Source organism: Pocillopora verrucosa, chromosome 13, assembly GCF_036669915.1.
Source record: "Pocillopora verrucosa isolate sample1 chromosome 13, ASM3666991v2, whole genome shotgun sequence".
Lineage (NCBI taxonomy): Eukaryota > Metazoa > Cnidaria > Anthozoa > Scleractinia > Pocilloporidae > Pocillopora > Pocillopora verrucosa.
In genome coordinates this window covers 3,767,223-3,790,956 of record NC_089324.1, presented here as the reverse complement: position 1 = coordinate 3,790,956, position 23,734 = coordinate 3,767,223, and the positions used below count along the sequence as shown (strand labels likewise).

At 39.9% G+C, this 23,734-nt stretch overlaps 1 protein-coding gene across 1 annotated transcript; it reads right to left on the bottom strand.

Annotated features, from left to right (window-relative positions):
- Positions 1 to 7,878: 7,878 nt before the first annotated feature.
- LOC131784899 (tetratricopeptide repeat protein 28-like) lies at positions 7,879 to 22,962 on the bottom strand. The gene is made up of 5 exons (XM_066160583.1): positions 22,866 to 22,962; positions 22,189 to 22,298; positions 16,781 to 17,189; positions 10,889 to 12,220; positions 7,879 to 9,808 (listed from the first exon to the last, which is right to left on the bottom strand). Exons 3-5 carry the CDS (start codon positions 17,174 to 17,176, stop codon positions 8,351 to 8,353), a joined length of 3,186 nt encoding a protein of 1,061 aa, XP_066016680.1. The 5' UTR covers positions 17,177 to 17,189; positions 22,189 to 22,298; positions 22,866 to 22,962; the 3' UTR covers positions 7,879 to 8,350.
- Between the last annotated feature and the right edge of the window lie 772 nt (positions 22,963 to 23,734).

Genomic DNA, 23,734 nt, shown 5'->3' with positions numbered 1-23,734 from the left:
GGAATCTGGGACAATTATGATCTCGGGCTGCTTCAGTAAACTGGCCACAGGAGCGATGATAATCTTGTAACACAAGTCAAGACTTGTTTTGAAATCTTCGGTGTCGTAGTCACGCAGCACTGAGCGGTTGTCGTAGTGAAGTGACATCAGTTCGGTGTCATCTAAAGATCGATCTTCGCAATTCTGTTCGGGTAAAATGGCGTGGGTGCGGAAGGCTTGTTTAAAATACTCATCTAACTCAGGGACTATTCCGGTCACCTTGTTTTTGTCCAGGCTCACTTCCTCTTCCGAAAAATGAATAGCTCCCGTTGCTTTAATGATCCAAAACCGTATACCATTTTGACCAACCGAAATGTACGGGCATGCACAGTCTGCTTCCTTTGTGATGATCCCTTGAATGCCACACCAAGATTGTCTATCGCTCGAGATCTGCTCTTGAACAGAGTACCGAGCTGCCATCAGGTCGGCCAGGCCTCTTGCCCTTTTCAGCTCTTCGACATAAAGGGCGTCTTGCGGCTTACCAGTGGAAGAAAGCAACCAACTGAAGAACATGTAGGGAAAGATGCCGTGCTCTTCTAAAAGAGATATTTGAAACTGATCATTTTCTTTAAGAAAACCTCTCAAAGTGTCGAACTTTTGGATGCCTTGAAAAAGATACGGAGAAGCTTCTTCAAGATTACATTGTGACACCTTAAACACCGATAGATAACAAAGAGAGTAAAACTCGTGCAAGTGTTGTCCAATATCCCTACTTAATAGGAGAGCCTGCTTAAAGTACTCTTCGGCTATGTCATTTTTACCAAGCGATGTAAAACACAATCCTAAATCGACATAGATTACTACTACTCCTTCTCTTTCGCCGATTTCCATGTGAATTGTGAGGCCTTTCTCGTAATATTCTTGAGCCTTGTCATATTCACCACGCTGACAAGAAATTTTACCAAGATGTCTGTAGTCTGCTGCTTCTCCGCTTCTATCTCCGATACCCTCTCTAACTGCCATTGCCTTCTTTAGATAGTCGTCAGCCTTTGCATACTTGCCGAGCGAGAGAAACAAACATGTAGGTTTCCATAATTACTTGCCTCTCCTCTTTTATCACCAATTTTTGGATACGCAGTGCTTTCTCCATACACTCTTCAGCTTCGCTATATTGGCCAAGGCATTAGAACAAAGTTCCTATGTTTCCGTAGCATTTTGCTTCTCCATCTCTGTTGCCAATTTCTATTTTAATAGCGAGTGCTTTCTCCTGATATTCTAGGGCCTTGTCATGATGACCGAGTGATTGGAACAAAGTTCCTAGGTTTCCGTAGCTTGTTGCTTCTCCATCCCTGTCACCAATTTCTATTCTGATAGCGAGTGCTTTCTCCTGATATTCTCGGGCCTTGTCATATTAACTGAGTGAGTGGAACAAAGTTCTTAAGTTTCCGTAGCTTGTTGCTTCTCCATCTCTGTTGCCAATTCCTGTATCGATAGCCATTACCAGCAATGCGAGTCATATTGCGTCTCAAATACCGTACGTCAATCAAAGATTACTTTCAAAATGGCTTCCCGAAGATACAAAGAAATGTATGGGATCTGAAATAAAATCTTATTTTTTGGCAGTTTAAATAAATTAAATTCTACGTGCCGACCTCTCGTTGATAAATAATATGCAACTGCACTACGAAGCGAAAGTTTTTTCACCGTTTCGTTTATTCGTCGAGCCGCGGAATAGAGGTAAAATAACAAAGATCTTCGGTTGTACTTCCTTTATAGTTTCATCCAAATACCTTCACTTACCTTCACTTCCATGCTTTGAGCTGTCCGTGTGTTTCATGCTTTCATCGGTGCCGACCCCTCAAAATTTTCTTCAGTTTACGATCTTTCAAATACGTTAAATAAAGCCTTCCATGATAAAATAGGAGGCCGCAAATCAATCTTGAAAATAGGGCTTTTTCACTATTAGACGTAACCTTTACCTGAGCTCGCGAATGTCCTGTAGGACGCGAAGAACGACCACTTTCCATCGTTTTCTTCGTGAAAAAAGTCGCCATATTTACTTCAGCTTAGCAGCCTAGCATTTCCACGCTTTTTACCGCTGTTTTAACAATCTGCAGACTCCTACAAGCGCCAAATCGCGCCAATTATAAAAAACAAAACTTGTATCACTGTGAGCTCATTCCAGTCTGAATCGTCAAAAAATGTCTGATGTTTTGCTCGATTTCGAAAAGAAATCCCTAGAATTTCAACTTAAGGTCACTGAATCTCCTCTTTCTTATATAAAACAGCAATGCGTTCAAGAATCTCGAATAGCTCTGGCAATATACATCCCGTATCCAATTTTGATGAAATGGCATGAGCTTGTTGGAATAAAAGACGAGAGAGGAAATGAGTTAAACTACATTGACCTTCTTAATTTTTGGATTCCTGGTCGACTTTAGATCCGCTTTTAAATTTTCTCCTTCCTTTCAAATGAACTTCTAAATCCACTGTAGAAAGAACATTTAGTGCTTTATAATCAACTCGATTCCTCCGCGGAAATCTACTTCGCTCCATGTTTACATGAAATCTGACGCCATAGCGCATGAACAGTAGAACCTGAAGAAACTACTGACCTCGCGGACCGCGGGAGTAAAATGTCTCGGATTGCTGGTAATGGAGTGCTTTCTCCAGATATTCTCAGGCCTTGTCATATTGACTATGCGATTGCAACGTTGTTCCGAGGTTTTTGTAACATTGTGCCTGGCCTTTTGTGTTTCCTATCGTTTTCGTGATGTTTTGATTGCTGATTCGTAAAATTTCCAGGCCTTCATGAACTTACTTTGTACCTGAAGTATTGCTGCCAGGAATAAATGTAGCCATCTTTTTTCAGCGGTGTCATTACAGTCTTTTCTGTTTTTGTGTAATCCTTTATATAAACGTAAGCAAAGGTTATTTTCATGTAGAAGGCACGGAACATAGTGTTTGCCAATGAATCATCGATAGCCAGCACCTGACTGTGTAATTTAATCAAACATTCCTTGAACACCTCGATGGCCTGCAACACTCGACTAGTTTTTCGAAGGAATTCGGCGACCAATATACCTATGAAGATAGCTAATAAAGCTTCTTCTATGCTGTCCATCTTGACCTTGTTTCTTCTCAGTTTGAAAAAAAAAAGAGAAATTAGGGAAAAGTTATACACAGATTGTTGGTAGAAAATCTCTTTAGTTGCAAATTGCAATTTTTATCTTCCTCTCCCCGCCTTGTATTCTTTTTGTATTCACGCGCGGTGCACGTGATTTCACAATTCGCAAATCAGGTCCAAGAACTCTAACGTTGACATTGGAAAACTGACGTGGACATTTTTCGCAAACTTTTATTGCTTGTTTTAACGGAGTTTAGTTGATTGTTTTTTAGCTTTCGTTCGCGCAATTTTTTAACTCTTTGTTTTGACTTTTAAGAAGTTTCGGAGTTTTTATTTTAGCTAAATGTCATGGTTCATTTAACAAGTTTGATACATCTTTTCTACGGAGTTTGGACTCAAGCCTTTTTTCGTAGATGGACTTTTTACATTATCCATCAAAGAGGAACACACCTTTGCCGTCTGTTTTACTGGGGTGTTCGTTACACTGTCACGCGAATCACGCAAATCAGAGACAAACTGGGAAAATAAAACCGGCGATTTCCTTAGTCTATGTCAAGGCAAAATAATGGAAGCGAATCAGTTGTTTTCATAGAAAGTACTTACCACAATCTATAGCCTTCAGTGCCCTGCTTTGAAAATAATTTTAACCATCTCTTTTCGTCCTTTGAGTTTTTTCCAACACACGTCATACGTCAGTCACATCAAGCAGCCAATAAAGTGTGATTTTCTATTTGTGTTGGACTGTCGGTTCCGTAGTCACTCTCTTTCCCAGGCCTGCTGAACGGACAAACATAAGCGTCAGTGGAAAAGGTCCTTTAAGTAATGTTTAAAAAACGAGCAGGAGTGTTTTTTCGGGTTTAAAACCACGAGGCGTAGCCGAGTGGTTTTTGACCCGATAAAACACGTGCTGCGAGTTTTTTGAACGGCTTCAAAAACATTCTTGGAAAAGCGTGTGTCAAGAGAGTTCATAACAATTATGCTTTTGTGAACGTTATAAATTAGCATACGAGAAAAACATTAGGGATTAAATTGGTATGCAAGAAAATCAAATGTCACAACTGATCTTGAATTCGAAGTTTCAGATGATGTATTGTCTAATATGCCTTTACCAGATTACTGTACTAATGGAATAGAGAATTTTTCCAGATGTGTATTTCACAACTGTACTATTAATTTGGTGCAAAAGTAAATTTACTGTGTGAAATTTGTTGAAAGAACATTAAATATGTTCCCACCATTTGTTGTGTCAGTTTCTGTGTTGATAATTAATTAACATTCATAAGTCACGTGCAGTGTCTTTATATCTGATAAAAAAAACCGCATACTAATATGGATGAGGTTTATCGATATAAAGTCACTGCACGTGATCTATTATCTACCATTTGATAGGTTAATGGGCTTATGAATTATTAATGAGTTTTTGAAGTATTATCAAATACCTATTAATTTTGTCCGCTCGTCGTCAGCCGATTTACGTAGGATTTCTATTAGACCAAGCGCAGGACAATCTTTTATTTGTGGAGCGTTATTCTATTGTATGCACCGAGCGCCTTTTCACTGACAACTCACTTGACGTGGAAACTGTGAGAAACTACCCAACATGAACATGGAAATATCTCCACCGTCAAATATGGATTAATGGACAACCTGTAAGCTTATGCGCCAAGTGAGGAAAACGAATGAACTCGCTCCAAGGACAACTGGAGAAGAAGCAAGGAAGTAAATTAATTTGTTTCTTCTCATGTTAATTCTCTTGCAGTAATTCGTTAGGATCTTCTCTCAGCCTCCGGGTCCTTTTAGAGTGAGCGGTGACAAGCCTGGAGCGTGCTAGAGGAAGCAGGTGAAGGTGCCGAGCCTCAGATCGATGCGTTTGGACGATTCGATTCTTTCAGAAATCTGATGGGATTGCTAGGTTTTCATGACAAGGGAATTTATAGGTATTTAATAGTTTTTCATGTAGATATTTGTGTTTTTAACCTTAATGAACCCCTGGAGTGACCAGTTTTTAATTTATCCTCACAGTAGTACTACCGAGTCATTCTTTAAGATAATGAGAATATGGCAACTGATCACCAACTTAACAACCTTTGATTGTTAAACAAATTCTCCTTGTCAGTACCAGAGGAATTATACGGAGAAAAGTAGACTGAAGAAGTTTTCCTCACTAACAATTAAATTACAGTATGTTTATATTTTCTGTTGTTTCTATCTGCTGGATGAAAAGATGGTGACATGGTGTACACTCAAATAAAACGAATTTATTAAAAACTGGGTAGGAAATAATACATTTATCCTTTCAGGCCCCCAATATCTCAGTAGTAATTCTCCTTACTGTCTGTTATACAATTCTTATTATTTTAGTTCAGAGAATTTTGTATTTGATCAACTAATAATACCTAATTGAAATTTTTCTTTATTCTCATCACTTGTCTGCTTGATATTGTATTGATATTGTTAGGAGAAATTTTGTCTTGGTCATTTACAATGTATGAGAGTTGAAGGTTTACATTGACAAGAGATATAATTCTCAACCAATTGTTCACATTAACAAAAAATAAACAAACCAATGCTAAGAAATGTTTCTTTTTTATTGCTTATGTTTTCCAAGTTACTGGCTAGCGTTAAAACTATGTCCGTGGCTGTCGTGAACACATGAATAGAAGCCACTAAAGAACTGAAACCATCAACTCAACATAGCTAGACATAAATCTTCAAAAAAGAGTTCTGATTTTAAGGTAAACATAATTAGTACTAAAGTTTACCACAAAACAGTGTGCTTAGTTAGATCTGAATCAGCCTTCACTTTGGTGGTTGTTTTCTAGATCTTACTTGGTAATAAGAGTAAACTTATATACATGCAAACCCCAATGCTAAGGAGTAAGTTTTAGAAACCATGCATGTGTATCTGGTCTGGTTTGGCCAGTTTCAGCTGTTTCAGAAAATCACTGATACTCTGACACTGGTCACCTTGTGGCTGTATCACCTCCCCATATTCTGGGTTTTTAAAAACTGTTCCATTGCAGTTGAATTCCTGCGAAGGCGAAAGAAAGGAAAAATATTGAACACATGGTCCTCATTGTTTCAAGGGTAGTTACCGCTATCTACTGCACTTTCATGCTAGAGCTTGCTTACATTCAGAATATGGATGTTTCAGAACACGTCAATGGAACAAGGCATGTTCCTCTGTAGGACAAAGTTAGGTATATTGATCATGACTCTCCCTGTTACACATGAAGGGTTAAACAAGCAAGCCATTTATGCATTAATCCTATTAACATCAATAAAGATAATGGAATTGAAATTCCTGAAGCATGGATGCCTTACTATCAAAAAGCATGATAGCCAATCGGTAAAAAGGCAAAGCTAGAAGGGAATGATATCCAAAACTCAGAATAATAATGAGGATCAAAATGCACCGATGACAGCGCACCATAACCCGCCAATAACATCAAATTATGGTGTTACAAATAGCGACACATAACCTTTCAGCTTCCTCACCTAACGAAGTAATTAGCAGTCGAAACGTCTCAATTGATTAGCCTAAATCTTACATCTTGGGAAAATGATGAAATTTATATCATCAATAAAAAACAGCACTTTCAATAACACCTTTCACAATAATACTTAAGCAATTATCTGCACTTTCTATCTGTTTACTAGCATAATAACCCACTAATGGGATGTTGAGGTAACACAAGAAAAGGTTATAAATCATGTGCAAGACTTGGAACGCCTCGGAGGAAAGCGACTCGAGCGTTGTACCAGAAGCTCGAGTAATGAGGTTCTTATCCTTACCCTAAGGAATAATACCAAACAGAAACAGCCCTAAGAGAGATTTACAGGACATTAATGAGGTCTTATTCTGTTCTTTGGTCCTCATCAAAGCTGCTTGACTAATGTGCAGGACATCTGGGAGAGCTTTTGTTTGTGCCATAAAATCACATGGAAACCATCAAATTAAGCAACGGTGGTTCGCTACCCGCTCTTGGTCTTGGGACGTGGAAAAGCAAACCAGATAAGGTCACCTATGCCGTAGAAATGGCGATAAAAGCTGGATACAGACACATTGACTGCGCTGCGGTTTATGGTAATGAAAAAGAGGTCGGACAGGCTTTAAAGTCTTGTATCGGAAAAACGGTACGGAAATTTTATGGACTGATTCTCTCTGATTCTCTCTGACCCTCAGTCAGTAAAGTCGAGCGAAAGAGCGGGCTGGGAAAGCGACAAACTTACAAAATATTGCAAAAAAAAATGTTTAAAGTTTTTTCAGGGCTTTTATCCGGTCTAGATTTGTGTATTTCATTTACATCGCTTCTTTCACCGCAAAAGGACGTGCTTGTGCCTACCAAGGAGCGAGAATATGCATACTGATGTTGAGTACGAAGGGTTAATTAAACCCTCATCATTTCCTTTATTCTCATGACCTTAATATTTATATAATATTAATATAATATTGATATTAACATAAGGGTTAATTAAACCCTCATCATTTCCATTATTCTCATGACCTTAATATTTATATAATATTAATATAATATTAATATTAATATAAGGGTTAATTAAACCCTCATCATTTCCATAATTCTCATGACCTTAATATTTGAGTCAGGAGTGACACTGTAAGGAGAAATTAGATGCTAGTAAGTCTTAGGGGTTAAAGGGTTAAATTGATAAAATTACTGGAGTATTTATGAGAATACAAAGGTTTGCATTATTATACGATTAAGAGTATCTCCTTTTTTCTTTTCTTTAAATATATTTATTTTGGCATGTTAAACCACAATATTTTTGTCAAAAGCCTTGCAAGAAATTTCCAAAACTTTAAGCTCAGAAAACACTTCTTTTCCAAGGTCACACATTTGTTTAAAATTCTCTTGAATTGACTAACTAATCACATTTGAAAAAGGATTTAAAATTTTCTTTCCTTGAAGAACTAACCGCGTTCGAAACCTAAAAACTGTCACAGTTTGCTTGGCTTGTTCACTGAACTTATGACTTAAAAAAATAAATTGGAATTTTTTAACTTCGGGGCTCTTATAAAGAAATACACTACACGCTGTCTTGTTTCAAATTAATAAACTTAGATGTCTGATAAGCATTTTACAGAACTGCTCTCCTCTGTGTATCGATCCGAGTTGTCCTTCGCAGATGGCGTCCTCTTTTTACAGGCTTGTAATTGAATAGTTGTGAGCTTTACTAAATCTAGTTCATTCTGCTACAGAGCTTTTATCAAAGTCATGGCTCTTAAGGTGCGCTAGGCACCGGCCAATTTCCAAAATCAAATGTCACGTTGTCGCCCATGATCATAAATGGCGCCCATTGAGAAACTTTGTCAAAGCCGTTATTTCTCATCCACTTCCTGGCCTTCTGGAGAGATTCACTTGCGCTTTCACCGCGGTACAAATGTTTGTAGAAACAAGTCATGAACTGCTCTGTGGCTGTGTCATCCAGGGCCCATCGTGCCGCTAACACTGAACGAGCTCCGGATCCCAAGAACGCTCGGGCAATTCCAATAACTCCCTCGGTTCTAATCTGCCCACGAGCACTGTGACAACAACTAAGCACCACTAGTTTAGCTCGCAATCGAGTTTTTGAAATATCTGCCATCGTCAAAAGATACTCTTCTTCACTAGGAAAAGGTGGGAGTAGGGTAGGGTGCTCAGGAGAAAGAGCAATCTCCCCTCTTTCGGGATCTCCATGCGCAGCAATGTGTATCAGGCTCACTGAATTTATCGCTTGGAGTACAGAATGCTTTGTAGCGGACTCTCCTATCAAAGGCCTTACGCCAAGAAGTGTTCCAATCATCTCTGCTTCCTTTCTTGCATACGGCAATGGTATCATATTTCTGCACCTTCCCTTGTAAATCACCGTTCTAACCACAGGGTCACCCACTACCAGTGCCCCGGTCTGACTGTGATAGTCTGGAGGACTGTCTTGAACAAGCTTCAGAGTCGTGAGAGAGGGAACCAACCGAATCCTGCATGTCTCTGATAAATACTTGCCTCCTTCGTCAGCCAAGGCTGCAAATGGCACTTGGTACACACAGGAATCAGGGACAATTATGATCTCGGGCTGCTTCAGTAAACTGGCCACGGGAGCAATGATTATGTTGTAACACAAGTGAAGACTTGTTTTGAAATCTTCGGTATCACAGTAATGCAGCCCTGATCGGTCGTTGCGGCGAAGTGACATCAGTTCTTTAAAAAACTCATCTATCTCAGGGACTATTCCGGTCATCTTGTTTGGGTCCAGGTTCACTTTCTTTTCTGAAAAAAGAATAGCTCCCGTTGCTTTTATTATCCAAAACCGTACCTCATCTCCACCAACCGAAATGTACAGGCATGCAGAGTCAGTTTCTTTTCTGATGATCCCTTGAATGCCGCACCAAGATTTTGGATCGCTTGAGATCTGCTCTTGAACAGAGTATTGAGCTGTCATCAAGTCAGCCAGGCCTCTTGCCCTTCTCAGCTCTTCGACGTAGAGGGCGTCTTCAGGCTTTCCAGTGGAAGAAAGCAACCTGCTGAACAACTTGTAGGGAAAGGTGCCGTACTTTTCTAAAAGAGATATTTGAAACTCATCGTTTTCTTTAAGAAAACCTCTCAAAGTTTCGAACTTTTGGATGCCTTGAAAAAGATACGAAGAAGCCTCTTCAAGATGACCTTGTGACGCTATTAACACCGATAGATTACAAAGGCATTCAAACTCGTTCAAGTTGTGTCCAATATCCCTACTTAGTAGGAGAGCTTGCTTAAGGTATTCTTCGGCTATGTCATTTTTACCAAGCGATTGGTAACACCATCCTAAATTGTTGTAGCAGACTACTATCTTTTCTCTATCACCGATGTCCATGCAAATTGTAAGGGCTTTCTGGAAATATTCTTGAGCCTTGTCATATTCACCACGCTTACAAGAAATTGCACCAAGGCTTCTGTAGTCTGATGCTTCTCCGGTTCTGTTATCGATACCCTTTCTAACTTTCATTGCCTTCTTTAGATAGTCCTCAGCCTTTCCATACTGACCGAGTGATTGGAACAAAGTTCCTAGGTTTCCGTAAATTGTTGCTTCTCCATCCCTGTCACCAATTTCTATTTTGATAGCGAGTGCTTTCTCTTGATATTCTCGGGCCTTGTCATATTGACCGAGTAATTGGAACAAAGTTCCTAGGTTTCCGTAGCTTGTTGCTTCTCCATCCCTGTCACCAATTTCTATATTGATAGCGAGTGCTTTCTCTTGATATTCTCGGGCCTTGTCATATTGACCGAGTGATTGGAACAAAGTTCCTAGGTTTCCGTAGCTTCTTGCTTCTCCATGCCTGTCACCAATTTCTATTTTGATAGCGAGTGCTTTCTCTTGATATTCTCGGGCCTTGTCATATTGACCGAGTGATTGGAACAAAGTTCCTAGGTTTCCGTAGCTTGTTGCTTCTCCATCCCTGTCACCAATTTCTATATTGATAGCGAGTGCTTTCTCTTGAAATTCTCGGGCCTTGTCATATTGACCGAGTGATCGGAACAAAGTTCCAAGGTTTCCATAGCTTGATGCTTCTCCATGCCTGTCACCAATTTCTATTTTGATAGCGAGTGCTTTCTCTTGATATTCTCGGGCCTTGTCATATTGACCGAGTGATTGGAACAAAGTTCCTAGGTTTCCGTAGCTTGTTGCTTCTCCATCCCTGTCACCAATTTCTATTGTGATAGCAAGTGCTTTCTCTTGATATTCTCGGGCCTTGTCATATTGACCGAGTGATTGGAACAAAGTTCCTAGGTTTCCGTAGCTTGTTGCTTCTCCATGCCTGTCACCAATTTCTATTTTGATAGCAAGTGCTTTCTCTTGATATTCTCGGGCCTTGTCATATTGACCGAGTGATTGGAACAAAGTTCCTAGGTTTCCGTAGCTTGTTGCTTCTCCATGCCTGTCACCAATTTCTATATTGATAGCGAGTGCTTTCTCTTGAAATTCTCGGGCCTTGTCATATTGACCGAGTGATCGGAACAAAGTTCCAAGGTTTCCATAGCTTGATGCTTCTCCATGCCTGTCACCAATTTCTATTTTGATAGCGAGTGCTTTCTCTTGATATTCTCGGGCCTTGTCATATTGACCGAGTGATTGGAACAAAGTTCCTAGGTTTCCGTAGCTTGTTGCTTCTCCATCCCTGTCACCAATTTCTATATTGATAGCGAGTGCTTTCTCTTGATATTCTCGGGCCTTGTCATATTGACCGAGTGATCGGAACAAAGTTCCAAGGTTTCCATAGCTTGATGCTTCTCCATGCCTGTCACCAATTTCTATTTTGATAGCGAGTGCTTTCTCTTGATATTCTCGGGCCTTGTCATATTGACCGAGTGATTGGAACAAAGTTCCTAGGTTTCCGTAGCTTGTTGCTTCTCCATCCCTGTCACCAATTTCTATTGTGATAGCAAGTGCTTTCTCTTGATATTCTCGGGCCTTGTCATATTGACCGAGTGATTGGAACAAAGTTCCTAGGTTTCCGTAGCTTGTTGCTTCTCCATGCCTGTCACCAATTTCTATTTTGATAGCGAGTGCTTTCTCTTGATATTCTCGGGCCTTGTCATATTGACCGAGTGATTGGAACAAAGTTCCTAGGTTTCCGTAAATTGTTGCTTCTCCATCCCTGTCACCAATTTCTATTTTGATAGCGAGTGCTTTCTCTTGATATTCTCGGGCCTTGTCATATTGACCGAGTGATTGGAACAAAGTTCCTAGGTTTCCGTAGCTTGTTGCTTCTCCTTCCCTGTCACCAATTTCTATATTGATAGCGAGTGCTTTCTCTTGATATTCTCGGGCCTTGTCATATTGACCGAGTGATTGGAACAAAGTTCCTAGGTTTCCGTAGCTTCTTGCTTCTCCATGCCTGTCACCAATTTCTATTTTGATAGCGAGTGCTTTCTCTTGATATTCTCGGGCCTTGTCATATTGACCGAGTGATTGGAACAAAGTTCCTAGGTTTCCGTAGCTTGTTGCTTCTCCATCCCTGTCACCAATTTCTATATTGATAGCGAGTGCTTTCTCTTGAAATTCTCGGGCCTTGTCATATTGACCGAGTGATCGGAACAAAGTTCCAAGGTTTCCATAGCTTGATGCTTCTCCATGCCTGTCACCAATTTCTATTTTGATAGCGAGTGCTTTCTCTTGATATTCTCGGGCCTTGTCATATTGACCGAGTGATTTGAACAAAGTTCCTAGGTTTCCGTAGCTTGATGCTTCTCCATCCCTGTCACCAATTTCTATTGTGATAGCAAGTGCTTTCTCTTGATATTCTCGGGCCTTGTCATACTGACCGAGTGATTGGAACAAAGCTCCTAGGTTTCCGTAGCTTGTTGCTTCTCCATCCCTGTCACAAATTTCTATTTTGATAGCGAGTGCTTTCTCTTGATATTCTCGGGCCTTGTCATATTGACCGAGTGATTTGAACAACGTTCCTAGGTTTCCGTAGCTTTTTGCTTCTCCATCCCTGTCACCAATTTCTATTTTGATAGCGAGTGCTTTCTCTTGATATTCTCGAGCCTTGTCATATTGACCGAGTGATTGGAACAAAGTTCCTAGGTTTCCGTAGCTTGTTGCTTCTCCATCCCTGTCACCAATTTCTATTTTGATAGCGAGTGCTTTCTCTTGATATTCTCGGGCCTTGTCATATTGACCGAGTGATTGGAACAAAGTTCCTAGGTTTCCGTAGCTTGATGCTTCTCCATCCCTGTCACCAATTTCTATTCTGATAGCGAGTGCTTTCTCTTGATATTCTCGGGCCTTGTCATATTGACCGAGTGATTTGAACAACGTTCCTAGGTTTCCGTAGCTTGATGCTTCTCCATCCCTGTCACCAATTTCTATTTTGATAGCGAGTGCTTTCTCTTGATATTCTCGGGCCTTGTCATATTGACCGAGTGATTGGAACAAAGTTCCTAGGTTTCCGTAGCTTCTTGCTTCTCTATCCCTGTCACCAATTTCTATTTTGATAGCGAGTGCTTTCTCTTGATATTCTCGGGCCTTGTCATATTGACCGAGTGATTTGAACAAAGTTCCTAGGTTTCCGTAGCTTGTTGATTCTCCATCCCTGTCACCAATTTCTATATTGATAGCGAGTGCTTTCTCTTGATATTCTCGGGCCTTGTCATATTGACCGAGTGATTGGAACAAAGTTCCTAGGTTTCCGTAGCTTCTTGCTTCTCCATGCCTGTCACCAATTTCTATTTTGATAGCGAGTGCTTTCTCTTGATATTCTCGGGCCTTGTCATATTGACCGAGTGATTGGAACAAAGTTCCTAGGTTTCCGTAGCTTGATGCTTTTCCATCCCTGTCACCAATTTCTATTCTGATAGCGAGTGCTTTCTCTTGATATTCTCGGGCCTTGTCATATTGACCGAGTGATTGGAACAAAGTTCCTAGGTTTCCGTAGCTTGTTGCTTCTCCATGCCTGTCACCAATTTCTATTCTGATAGCGAGTGCTTTCTCTTGATATTCTCGGGCCTTGTCATAATGACCGAGTGATTTGAACAAAGTTCCTAGGTTTCCGTAGCTTGATGCTTCTCCATCCCTGTCACCAATTTCTATTCTGATAGCAAGTGCTTTCTCTTGATATTCTCGGGCCTTGTCATATTGACCGAGTGATTGGAACAAAGTTCCTAGGTTTCCGTAGCTTGTTGCTTCTCCATTCCTGTCACAAATTTCTATTCTGATAGCGAGTGCTTTCTCTTGATATTCTCGGGCCTTGTCATATTGACCGAGTGATTGGAACAAAGTTCCTAGGTTTCCGTAGCTTGATGCTTCTCTATCCCTGGCACCAATTTCTATTCTGATAGCGAGTGCTTTCTCTTGATATTCTCGGGCCTTGTCATATTGACCGAGTGATTGGAACAAAGTTCCTAGGTTTCCGTAGCTTGTTGCTTCTCCATCCCTGTCACCAATTTCTATATTGATAGCGAGTGCTTTCTCTTGATATTCTCGGGCCTTGTCATATTGACCGAGTGATTGGAACAAAGTTCCTAGGTTTCCGTAGCTTGTTGCTTCTCCATCCCTGTCACAAATTTCTATTTTGATAGCGAGTGCTTTCTCTTGATATTCTCGGGCCTTGTCATATTGACCGAGTGATTTGAACAACGTTCCTAGGTTTCCGTAGCTTTTTGCTTCTCCATCCCTGTCACCAATTTCTATTTTGATAGCGAGTGCTTTCTCTTGATATTCTCGAGCCTTGTCATATTGACCGAGTGATTGGAACAAAGTTCCTAGGTTTCCGTAGCTTGTTGCTTCTCCATCCCTGTCACCAATTTCTATTTTGATAGCGAGTGCTTTCTCTTGATATTCTCGGGCCTTGTCATATTGACCGAGTGATTGAAACAAAGTTCCTAGGTTTCCGTAGCTTGATGCTTCTCCATCCCTGTCACCAATTTCTATTCTGATAGCGAGTGCTTTCTCTTGATATTCTCGGGCCTTGTCATATTGACCGAGTGATTTGAACAACGTTCCTAGGTTTCCGTAGCTTGATGCTTCTCCATCCCTGTCACCAATTTCTATTTTGATAGCGAGTGCTTTCTCTTGATATTCTCGGGCCTTGTCATATTGACCGAGTGATTGGAACAAAGTTCCTAGGTTTCCGTAGCTTCTTGCTTCTCTATCCCTGTCACCAATTTCTATTTTGATAGCGAGTGCTTTCTCTTGATATTCTCGGGCCTTGTCATATTGACCGAGTGATTTGAACAAAGTTCCTAGGTTTCCGTAGCTTGTTGCTTCTCCATCCCTGTCACCAATTTCTATATTGATAGCGAGTGCTTTCTCTTGATATTCTCGGGCCTTGTCATATTGACCGAGTGATTGGAACAAAGTTCCTAGGTTTCCGTAGCTTCTTGCTTCTCCATGCCTGTCACCAATTTCTATTTTGATAGCGAGTGCTTTCTCTTGATATTCTCGGGCCTTGTCATATTGACCGAGTGATTGGAACAAAGTTCCTAGGTTTCCGTAGCTTGATGCTTTTCCATCCCTGTCACCAATTTCTATTCTGATAGCGAGTGCTTTCTCTTGATATTCTCGGGCCTTGTCATATTGACCGAGTGATTGGAACAAAGTTCCTAGGTTTCCGTAGCTTGTTGCTTCTCCATGCCTGTCACCAATTTCTATTCTGATAGCGAGTGCTTTCTCTTGATATTCTCGGGCCTTGTCATAATGACCGAGTGATTTGAACAAAGTTCCTAGGTTTCCGTAGCTTGATGCTTCTCCATCCCTGTCACCAATTTCTATTCTGATAGCAAGTGCTTTCTCTTGATATTCTCGGGCCTTGTCATATTGACCGAGTGATTGGAACAAAGTTCCTAGGTTTCCGTAGCTTGTTGCTTCTCCATTCCTGTCACAAATTTCTATTCTGATAGCGAGTGCTTTCTCTTGATATTCTCGGGCCTTGTCATATTGACCGAGTGATTGGAACAAAGTTCCTAGGTTTCCGTAGCTTGATGCTTCTCTATCCCTGGCGCCAATTTCTATTCTGATAGCGAGTGCTTTCTCTTGATATTCTCGGGCCTTGTCATATTGACCGAGTGATTGGAACAAAGTTCCTAGGTTTCCGTAGCTTGTTGCTTCTCCATCCCTGTCACCAATTTCTATTTTGATAGCGAGTGCTTTCTCTTGATATTCTCGGGCCTTGTCATATTGACCGAGTGATTGGAACAAAGTTCCTAGGTTTCCGTAGCTTGTTGCTTCTCCATCCCTGTCACCAATTTCTATTCTGATAACGAGTGCTTTCTCTTGATATTCTCGGGCCTTGTCATATTGACCGAGTGATTGGAACAAAGTTCCTAGGTTTCCGTAGCTTGTTGCTTCTCCATCCCTGTCACCAATTTCTATTATGAGAGCGAGTGCTTTCTCTTGATATTCTCGGGCCTTGTCATATTGACCGAGTGATTGGAACAAAGTTCCTAGGTTTCCGTAGCTTGATGCTTTTCCATCCCTGTCACCAATTTCTATTTTGATAGCGAGTGCTTTCTCTTGATATTTTCGGGCCTTGTCATATTGACCGAGTGATTTGAACAAAGTTCCTAGGTTTCCGTAGCTTGTTGCTTCTCCATCTCTGTCACCAATTTCTATATTGATAGCGAGTGCTTTCTCTTGATATTCTCGGGCCTTGTCTTTTTGACCGAGTGATTGGAACAAAGTTCCTAGGTTTCCGTAGCTTGATGCTTCTCCATCCCTGTCACCAATTTCTATGTTCATAGCGAGTGCTTTTTCTTGATATTCTCGGGCCTTGTCATATTGACCGAGTGATTGGAAGCAAGTTCCTAGGTTTCCGTAGCCTGTTGCTTCTCCAACCCTGTCACCAATTTCTATACTGGTAGCGAGTGCTTTCTCTTGATATTCTCGGGCCTTGTCATATTGACCGAGTGATTGGAACAAAGTTCCTAGGTTTCCGTAGCTTGATGCTTCTCCATCCCTGTCACCAATTTCTATTTTGATAGCGAGTGCTTTCCCTTGATATTCTCGGGCCTTGTCATATTGACCGAGTGCTTGGAACAAAGTTCCTAGGTTTCCGTAGCTTGTTGCTTCTCCATCCCTGTCACCAATTTCTATTCTGATAGCGAGTGCTTTCTCTTGATATTCTCGGGCCTTGTCATATTGACTATGCGACTGGAACATTTTTCCGAGCTTTGAGTAACACAGTGCCTGGCCATGTATGTTTTCCATCGTTTTCATGATGTTGATTGCTGATTCGTAAAATCTCCAGGCCTCCATTAATTTACTTTGTTTCTGGAGTATATCTGCCAGTTTTAAATGTAGCCTTCCTTTTTCAGCGGTGTCATTAGAATCCAGGTATAGGAGGAGTTCTCTCAGGTATTTTTCTGTACTTGTGTAATCCTTTATATAATCGTAAGCACAGATTAATTCCAAGTAGATGACACGGAATATTAAGTTTGCCAATGAACTATCGATAGCCCGCGCCTGACTGTGTAATATAATCAAACATTCCTTGTATACCTCGATGGCTTGCAACACGCGACCAGTTTTGCCAAGGAACACGGCGACCACACTACCTATGAAGATAGCTGATATAGCTTCTTTTATGCTGTCCATCTTGACCCTGTTTCTTCTCAGTTAAAAAAAAAGGAGAAATTAGTGAAAACTTATACACGGACTGTTTATCTTTAAATTTCAATTTTTATCTTCCCCTCCCTGCCTTGTATTCTTTTTGTGTTCACGCGCGGCTTACTTGATTTCACAGTTAAGTTAGCAAATCACGTCAAAGAACTCTAACCTTGACATTGGAAAACTGAGGTAGACATTTTTCGCATACTTTTATTTTATTTTATTTTATTTTAGCCAAATGTTGTGGTGCATTAAACAAGTTTAATACATATTTTCTACGGAGTTTGGACTCTAGCCCCTTGTTCGTAGATCGATATTTTACATTGTCAATCAAAGAGGCCTAGAGGAACACACCTTTGCCGTCTATTCTAGGGAGTTACGACATCACGGGCGACGAGTGGGGAAAGAAGAAAAGACCGAAATACGAGTGGTCAGCGGGGAAACAAATTTAATACTTCGTATAGAGACATATCAGTTATAGTTGCGGAAAACAATAGTGTTATAAAGCCGAAATATCAACAGTATACTTCGCTAAATAAAATGTTAAGCAATTTTTCAAAAGTGTTGATGGCACATATATCTTTTACTGCTGTATTAAACAATAGAGGTATCGAAAAAGGCATTGGTGGCATCCGGAAAGAAACCAAGAAGTATTATATTTACGTTTTGTAACTTGCTGCGTGACGAAAAAAGAAAACCGAAACTGTGGTCCCCAAATGAATTCTCCCACCTTGCCCCAAAAAAATTTCAAATTTTCCGCAACATCACCTGTTCCTATTCATAGGTCTGGCCAAGCCCTTATGGTCATTGACTCCCGTGTAGCCCCTAACTATGGCTTATAAATATAGGTGTTTGGTGTTAAATTGTAAAACTCCCCGAAGTCTACGGTAGTTAAACGAAACGCGTCGGAGAATAAAGAAATTTTACAACTACCGTTCGCAGAGTGCTGCTACGGCAAGCTACGGAAACCTTGGAACTTTGTTCCGATCACTTGGTCAATATGACAAGGCCCGAGAATATCAGGAGAAAGCACTCGCCATCAGAATAGAAATTGGTGACAGGGATGGAGAAGCAACAAGCTACGGAAACCTAGGAACTTTGTTCCAATCACTCGGTCAATATGACAAGGCCCGAGAATATCAGGAGAAAGCACTCGCCATCAGAATAGAAATTGGTGACAGGGATGGAGAAGCAACAAGCTACGGAAACCTAGGAACTTTGTTCCAATCACTCGGTCAATATGACAAGGCCCGAGAATATCAGGAGAAATAGAATTTTCAACTTTTAATAATTCGGCTTATCGCCCGGTGCAATACTTTTCAAGTTTAAATCGTTTACCCGAATAAAGAGAATGTATAAACTCAAATAGATGATTAATGTTGTATATTTTTAGGAAAATTCCTCTTTGTAAGAGTGGTTCAGGTTCAATTTTCCCCTTTCCCTCCCCTCCCTAAAAGAGGTATCATTTCTCACTTACATGAAGCGAGATCCTCGCGATCATGACATCTCGTGATCGTTACAATATTTCCGTCTTATTTAGATTAACACCCGTAAGAGATAAACGGAGAGAGCAATGTGATGTCTTTTAAGGGTACAACAATGATCAACTCAGCCGTTCCTCTTATTTACCAACTTTGTCTTCGATGACGCAAATCGCACTAGAAAATGAACAGCTCATGAAGTGATAGTCATCGAACACAAATAGATTACTGTTTCAAGACAGAAGCTTCAATTCAGCACTATAACAAGTCTTGATTGTAATTTTGTGTTAAAAATCCAACGACTCTTGCAAAACAGTGTATACTGAGACCGAATGTTACATGTAACCAAAGGGAATTGTTTCATTTTTGGGATCAATATCAGTATCTGGGCAACTGCCCACTTACCCCTCCCCTAAACCAACATTAACCTTAACTTGTTGTCAATTGACTGTTGTTGAGTTAGGGGAGGGGTAGGTGGGCAGTTGCCCAGATACTGATATTGATCCCAAAAATGAAACAATTCATTTTTGCATGCTCACATCTGTCATCGGTAAAAAAAGTTAGACGTACAAAACCGAAATACATTTACATACATTAGATGGCGCTTCATAAGTTGGATAACAAATATCCGCCTCTCCTTATCTTTCCTTCAATGAAAGGAACAAAATGAATTTCATTTGAGCTTTTCTAATGGACATTCGAAATTCAAATTTTTCACGTAAAGGTTGAAACTCTGCTCGAGGTTGGTGCGTTGGTAGATGGCCCTTCGGCTAATTCAGAGGATGTCGGAATTTAATCTTCAGAGAAGGTAGCCTGAAAGAAATCATCTTGTCCAGTGTCGGTTAAAATACCAGTTAATTCGTCGAATTTAGTCAATGTTTGGTAGGTCTAGGTGGGGTTAAAAACGTTAATTCGACTTTGCCGTTTATGAATTTCTTTCATATTCAATCGCACATATCAGAATTCTCTTCCGCCAAGTCATTAATCACATCGCTCATAACAGGACGAGGTTTGAAGCAGTTTTAAAAACTGATGCTCTAAGCGGGGTGTTCGTTACACTGTCACGCGAATCACGCAGATCAGAGACCAACTGGAAAATTTAACGGGCTAACAGAACACAATAAGTTTCATTTGACCTGCTGATTCATATGTAGTTTACAGTAATTCAATTCAATTGTGTAAGAAGGAACAATGCTTTCAACAAAACCGATTTACTGGGCTCTCAAGAGAGTTCGTGTCGCACCATACTGCTTACTGCTAATTCGAAACTGCCCAGCCCATATCTTAATAGGCTTTAATAATAATCGCATTTCCTTGCAACAAGCTCGCGTTTCTAGAAATTAAATCAGAGGGTAGATTTTCTTTGATCTGCTTACTAAATATATATTATGACTCACAGGTTTTGCATGTGTTCAAAAAATGTTCTATATAAGCTACTTTTCTGTAAAGTCCTGTATTCTATGGAGTGGTTGTTACAATTGCCCGTACATAATCGATACGAACTTTATTTGATAATCTTGCATTTTGATTGTGAAAATCCTTGAAAAAGTGCATTATTTGTCGACGTTTTTGGAAAAGTGATGTAAGGTATCGAAATATAAACAATGATCTGTTTTCCTTTATATATCTCACTCAATGGAAGAAGCCATAGCTTCTTTTCAAAGAGGGGGGAAGCAGTGAGATTTCTGTAAGCTGCTAATGTTGTTATTCTTATGATCATTTTTTTGAAGCTTTGGTAACAATACTAGTGTTGTTTGGATTTCTACAACAGTCAGCATTGATGCAAATTGCCTTTTGAAGTTAGAAACGTTCGTTATTCATTTTGATGAGGGTAAAGGGACTTGTATAAGATCTTCCGAAGGAAGTCAACTTTTTACTGGAAAAAAGTAGAAGACCTCCATGGTATAAAGTCAAGAATTTATGAAAATTATATTTTTTGTCTCTTGTCACGCCATCAAACTGAAAGTAAACGGACAGAGTCGGCTTAAAGCCAAGAACCATCGACGAAATTTATACCAATGTGGCTCTGTCTTTCTTCCGGAGTCAGTTATTTCCCACTGAATAGGCGATCGCCCAAATTTCGGACAAAATTTGATGGGGTGTAGTTTGAGGAGGCCAGTTTTGTTCCTTCTTATAGACTACAAATTTAATGATCGTAAAGTAAATGAATATTGTTTCTTTTCGACATAAAAATGATACGTTACGCGTTGCGTTCTTGTAAAGACTTATTTGACGACTCAGGAGAGAAACAATCACTCGATACCAAGATTTTTATACATTCATGATATCTTCCTGAGCCAGCCATTTAAATATTTAGGAAAAGCATTGGAGGTCATGTTTATGGCTGGCGAAAAGTTTCATTTTTCATGCGTTTTTTTCCTTTCGGGGTAAAACGTCATTACTCTTGTGTGCCGTAATATTTTTAATTTTGGATTTTATAGCGTCAAGCGAAAACTAAGGATATCGCCCGGCGCAATCATTCGATTAGTGTTAGACAAAAATTTAATTTTGAAATCGTTTCCAGTTCTGCTGTATTCGCTGTGAACGGCCAGAACATCACGAGTCATTTTGATTAAAAAAGCCCCAATTCCTCAAAATATTATCTGAGAGTTTAAAAGTTTCTTTTTTTTTTGTTTTTTGTTAAATAACTTTGATCACAGTTCTCATTTTTCCTTCAAGTTGTCAAAAAATCGTAACAACAGCTTTACCTTCTTAGACTATTCAGGAGGGCCGTGACCAAAAGGATCTTCGGTTGTTTGTAAGCAGCTCCCACAGCAGTAATGATAAATAAACACCATGGTTTGCTCCTAAATCATTGTCACATTATGATAAAAACTCCTCTCCGCCCTCTTCCCCATTAGAAAAATTTACCCCCCCCCCCCTTAATTATCCACTACTACTGAAAATTTTCGATAAGATTCAGGAAAAGAATCTGTGGAGAATATCAGGATAAAACACTCGCTATCAGTATAGAAATTGGCGACAGGGATGGAGAAGCAACAAGCTATGGAAACCTAGGAACTTTGTTCCATTCACTTGGTCCGATATAACAAGGCCCGAGAATATCATGAGAAATAGATTTTCAACTTTTCATAATTCGGCACTACTTTTCAAGTTTAAATCGCTTGCCCGAATAAAGAGAATGTATAAACTCAAATAGATGACCGATGTTGTACACTCTTAGGAAAATTCCTCTTGTTGTAGTAGTAGTTCAGGTTCATTATTCACCTTTCCCTCCCCTCCCTAAAAGAGGTCTCATTTGTTGATCATCACTAACATGAAGCCAAGCAAGATCCTCTCGATCATGACATCACGTGATTGTTAAGATATTTCCGTCTTATTTAGATTAACACCCTTAAAAAAAAAACGGAGAGAGCAATGTGTTGTCTTTTTAGGGTAGAACACTGATCAAACCAGATGTTCCTGTTATTTACCAACTTTGTCTTCGATGACGCAAATAGCACTAACTGGAAAATGAACAGCTCGCGAAGAGATACTCATTGAGCACAAATAGCTTACCGTTTCAAGACAGAAGCTCCAATTCAGTACTGTAACAAGTCTTGATTGTAATTTTGGGTTAAGAACCCAACAGTTCTTGCAAAACAATGTGTACTGAGACCGGATGTTACCTGTAACAAAAATTAATTGTTTCATTTTTGCATGCTCACAATTGTCATCGGTAAAAAAGTTAGACTTACAAAACCGAAATATATTTTCATCAAATGGCGCCGCATTAAAAGTAGGATAACAAATATCCGTCTCTCCTTATCTTTCCTTCATTGGAAAAAACAAAATGAATTTCATTTAAGATTTAGTGATGGACATTCGGAATTCATATTTTCCCAATAACGGTTGGAATTCTGCGCAAGGTTGGTGCGTTAGTAGATTGCCCTTCGGCTAACTCAGAGGATGCCGGAATTTAATCTTGAAAGAAATCATCATGTCCAGTGTCGGTTAAAATACCAGTTAATTCGTCGAATTTAGTCAATGTTTGTTAGGTCTAAGTGGGCTTAAAAACGTTTAACCAACTTTGCCGTTTATGAATTTATTTCAATTTCTATCGCACATGTCGGAATTCTCTTCCGCCAAGTCATTTATCACATCATTCACAACAGGACGAGGTTTGAAGCAGTTTTAAAAACCGATGTTCTAATCATGATGTAAGTGAATCAGGTGTTTTCACAGACAGTACTTACCACAATCTGTAGCCTTCAGTGCCCTGTTTCGAAAATATCTTTAACCATCTCTTTTCGTCCTTAAAGTTTTTTTTCCAACACACGTCATACGTCAGTCATATCATGCAGCTAATAAAATGTGGTTGTCTTTTCCTGTTCGGCTGTAGGTTCCATAGACATTCTCTTCCCCAGGCCCGCTGAACGTAACGGCCAAACGTAAGCGCCAGTGGAAAAGGTCCTTTACGTATTATCAATTACTTATTAAATTTGTCCGCTTGTCGTTGGCCGATTTGTGTAAGGTTTTTATTAGACCAAGCGCTGGACAATCTTTTATTTGTGGAGCCGTCAGTCTAATGTATGCACTGAGCCCCTTTTCATTGACATTTCCCTTGGCGTGGAAACTGCGAGAAATTATCCAACATGAACATGGAAATATTCTCCACCGTCAGATATGAATTAATTAAAAAGCGGTAAGCTTAAGAGCCAAGCGAGGAAAACGAATAAACTCGCTCCAAGGGCAACTGCAGAAGAATCAAGGAAGTAAATTAATTTGTTTGTTTTCATATTAAGAGGCGATCTCTGTAAGAGCGGTCCAAAGGCATTTCGCATCGGAACAAAGTTTTCCCTCAAATTTTGCCCAATAAAGTATCTTTGGTAGCTAGTAAATAAAACCATATTAGTTTCTTGAAATCTCTATGTTAAAACAAAATTTTTACAGCTCTCAAAAGACAAAGCTGCAAAAGGCCCTTTTTTGACCTCTTGCGACATGGAAAATTTCAAAAGTTGAAAAGCCCGGTCCTCGTATCACACCGCATGCAGCAAAAAAATCTTTTGCATTCTTAAACTGTGTGATATATAAGGCGTATAAAGCGCATTTCAATTTTGATATT

What these genes read in the sequence shown, in the direction of transcription:
- LOC131784899 (XM_066160583.1), bottom strand. Translation starts at nt 17,176, where the DNA reads ATGGACAGCATAAAAGAAGCTATATCAGCTATCTTCATAGGTAGTGTG. An exon ending in TCATGAAAACGATGGAAAAC is followed by an intron (nt 12,221 to 16,780) that starts ATACATGGCCAG and finishes GAAATTGGTGAC; the next exon opens with AGGCATGGAGAAGCATCAAG. An exon ending in TTGGTGACAGGCATGGAGAA is followed by an intron (nt 9,809 to 10,888) that starts GCAACAAGCTAC and finishes AACTTGAACGAG; the next exon opens with TTTGAATGCCTTTGTAATCT.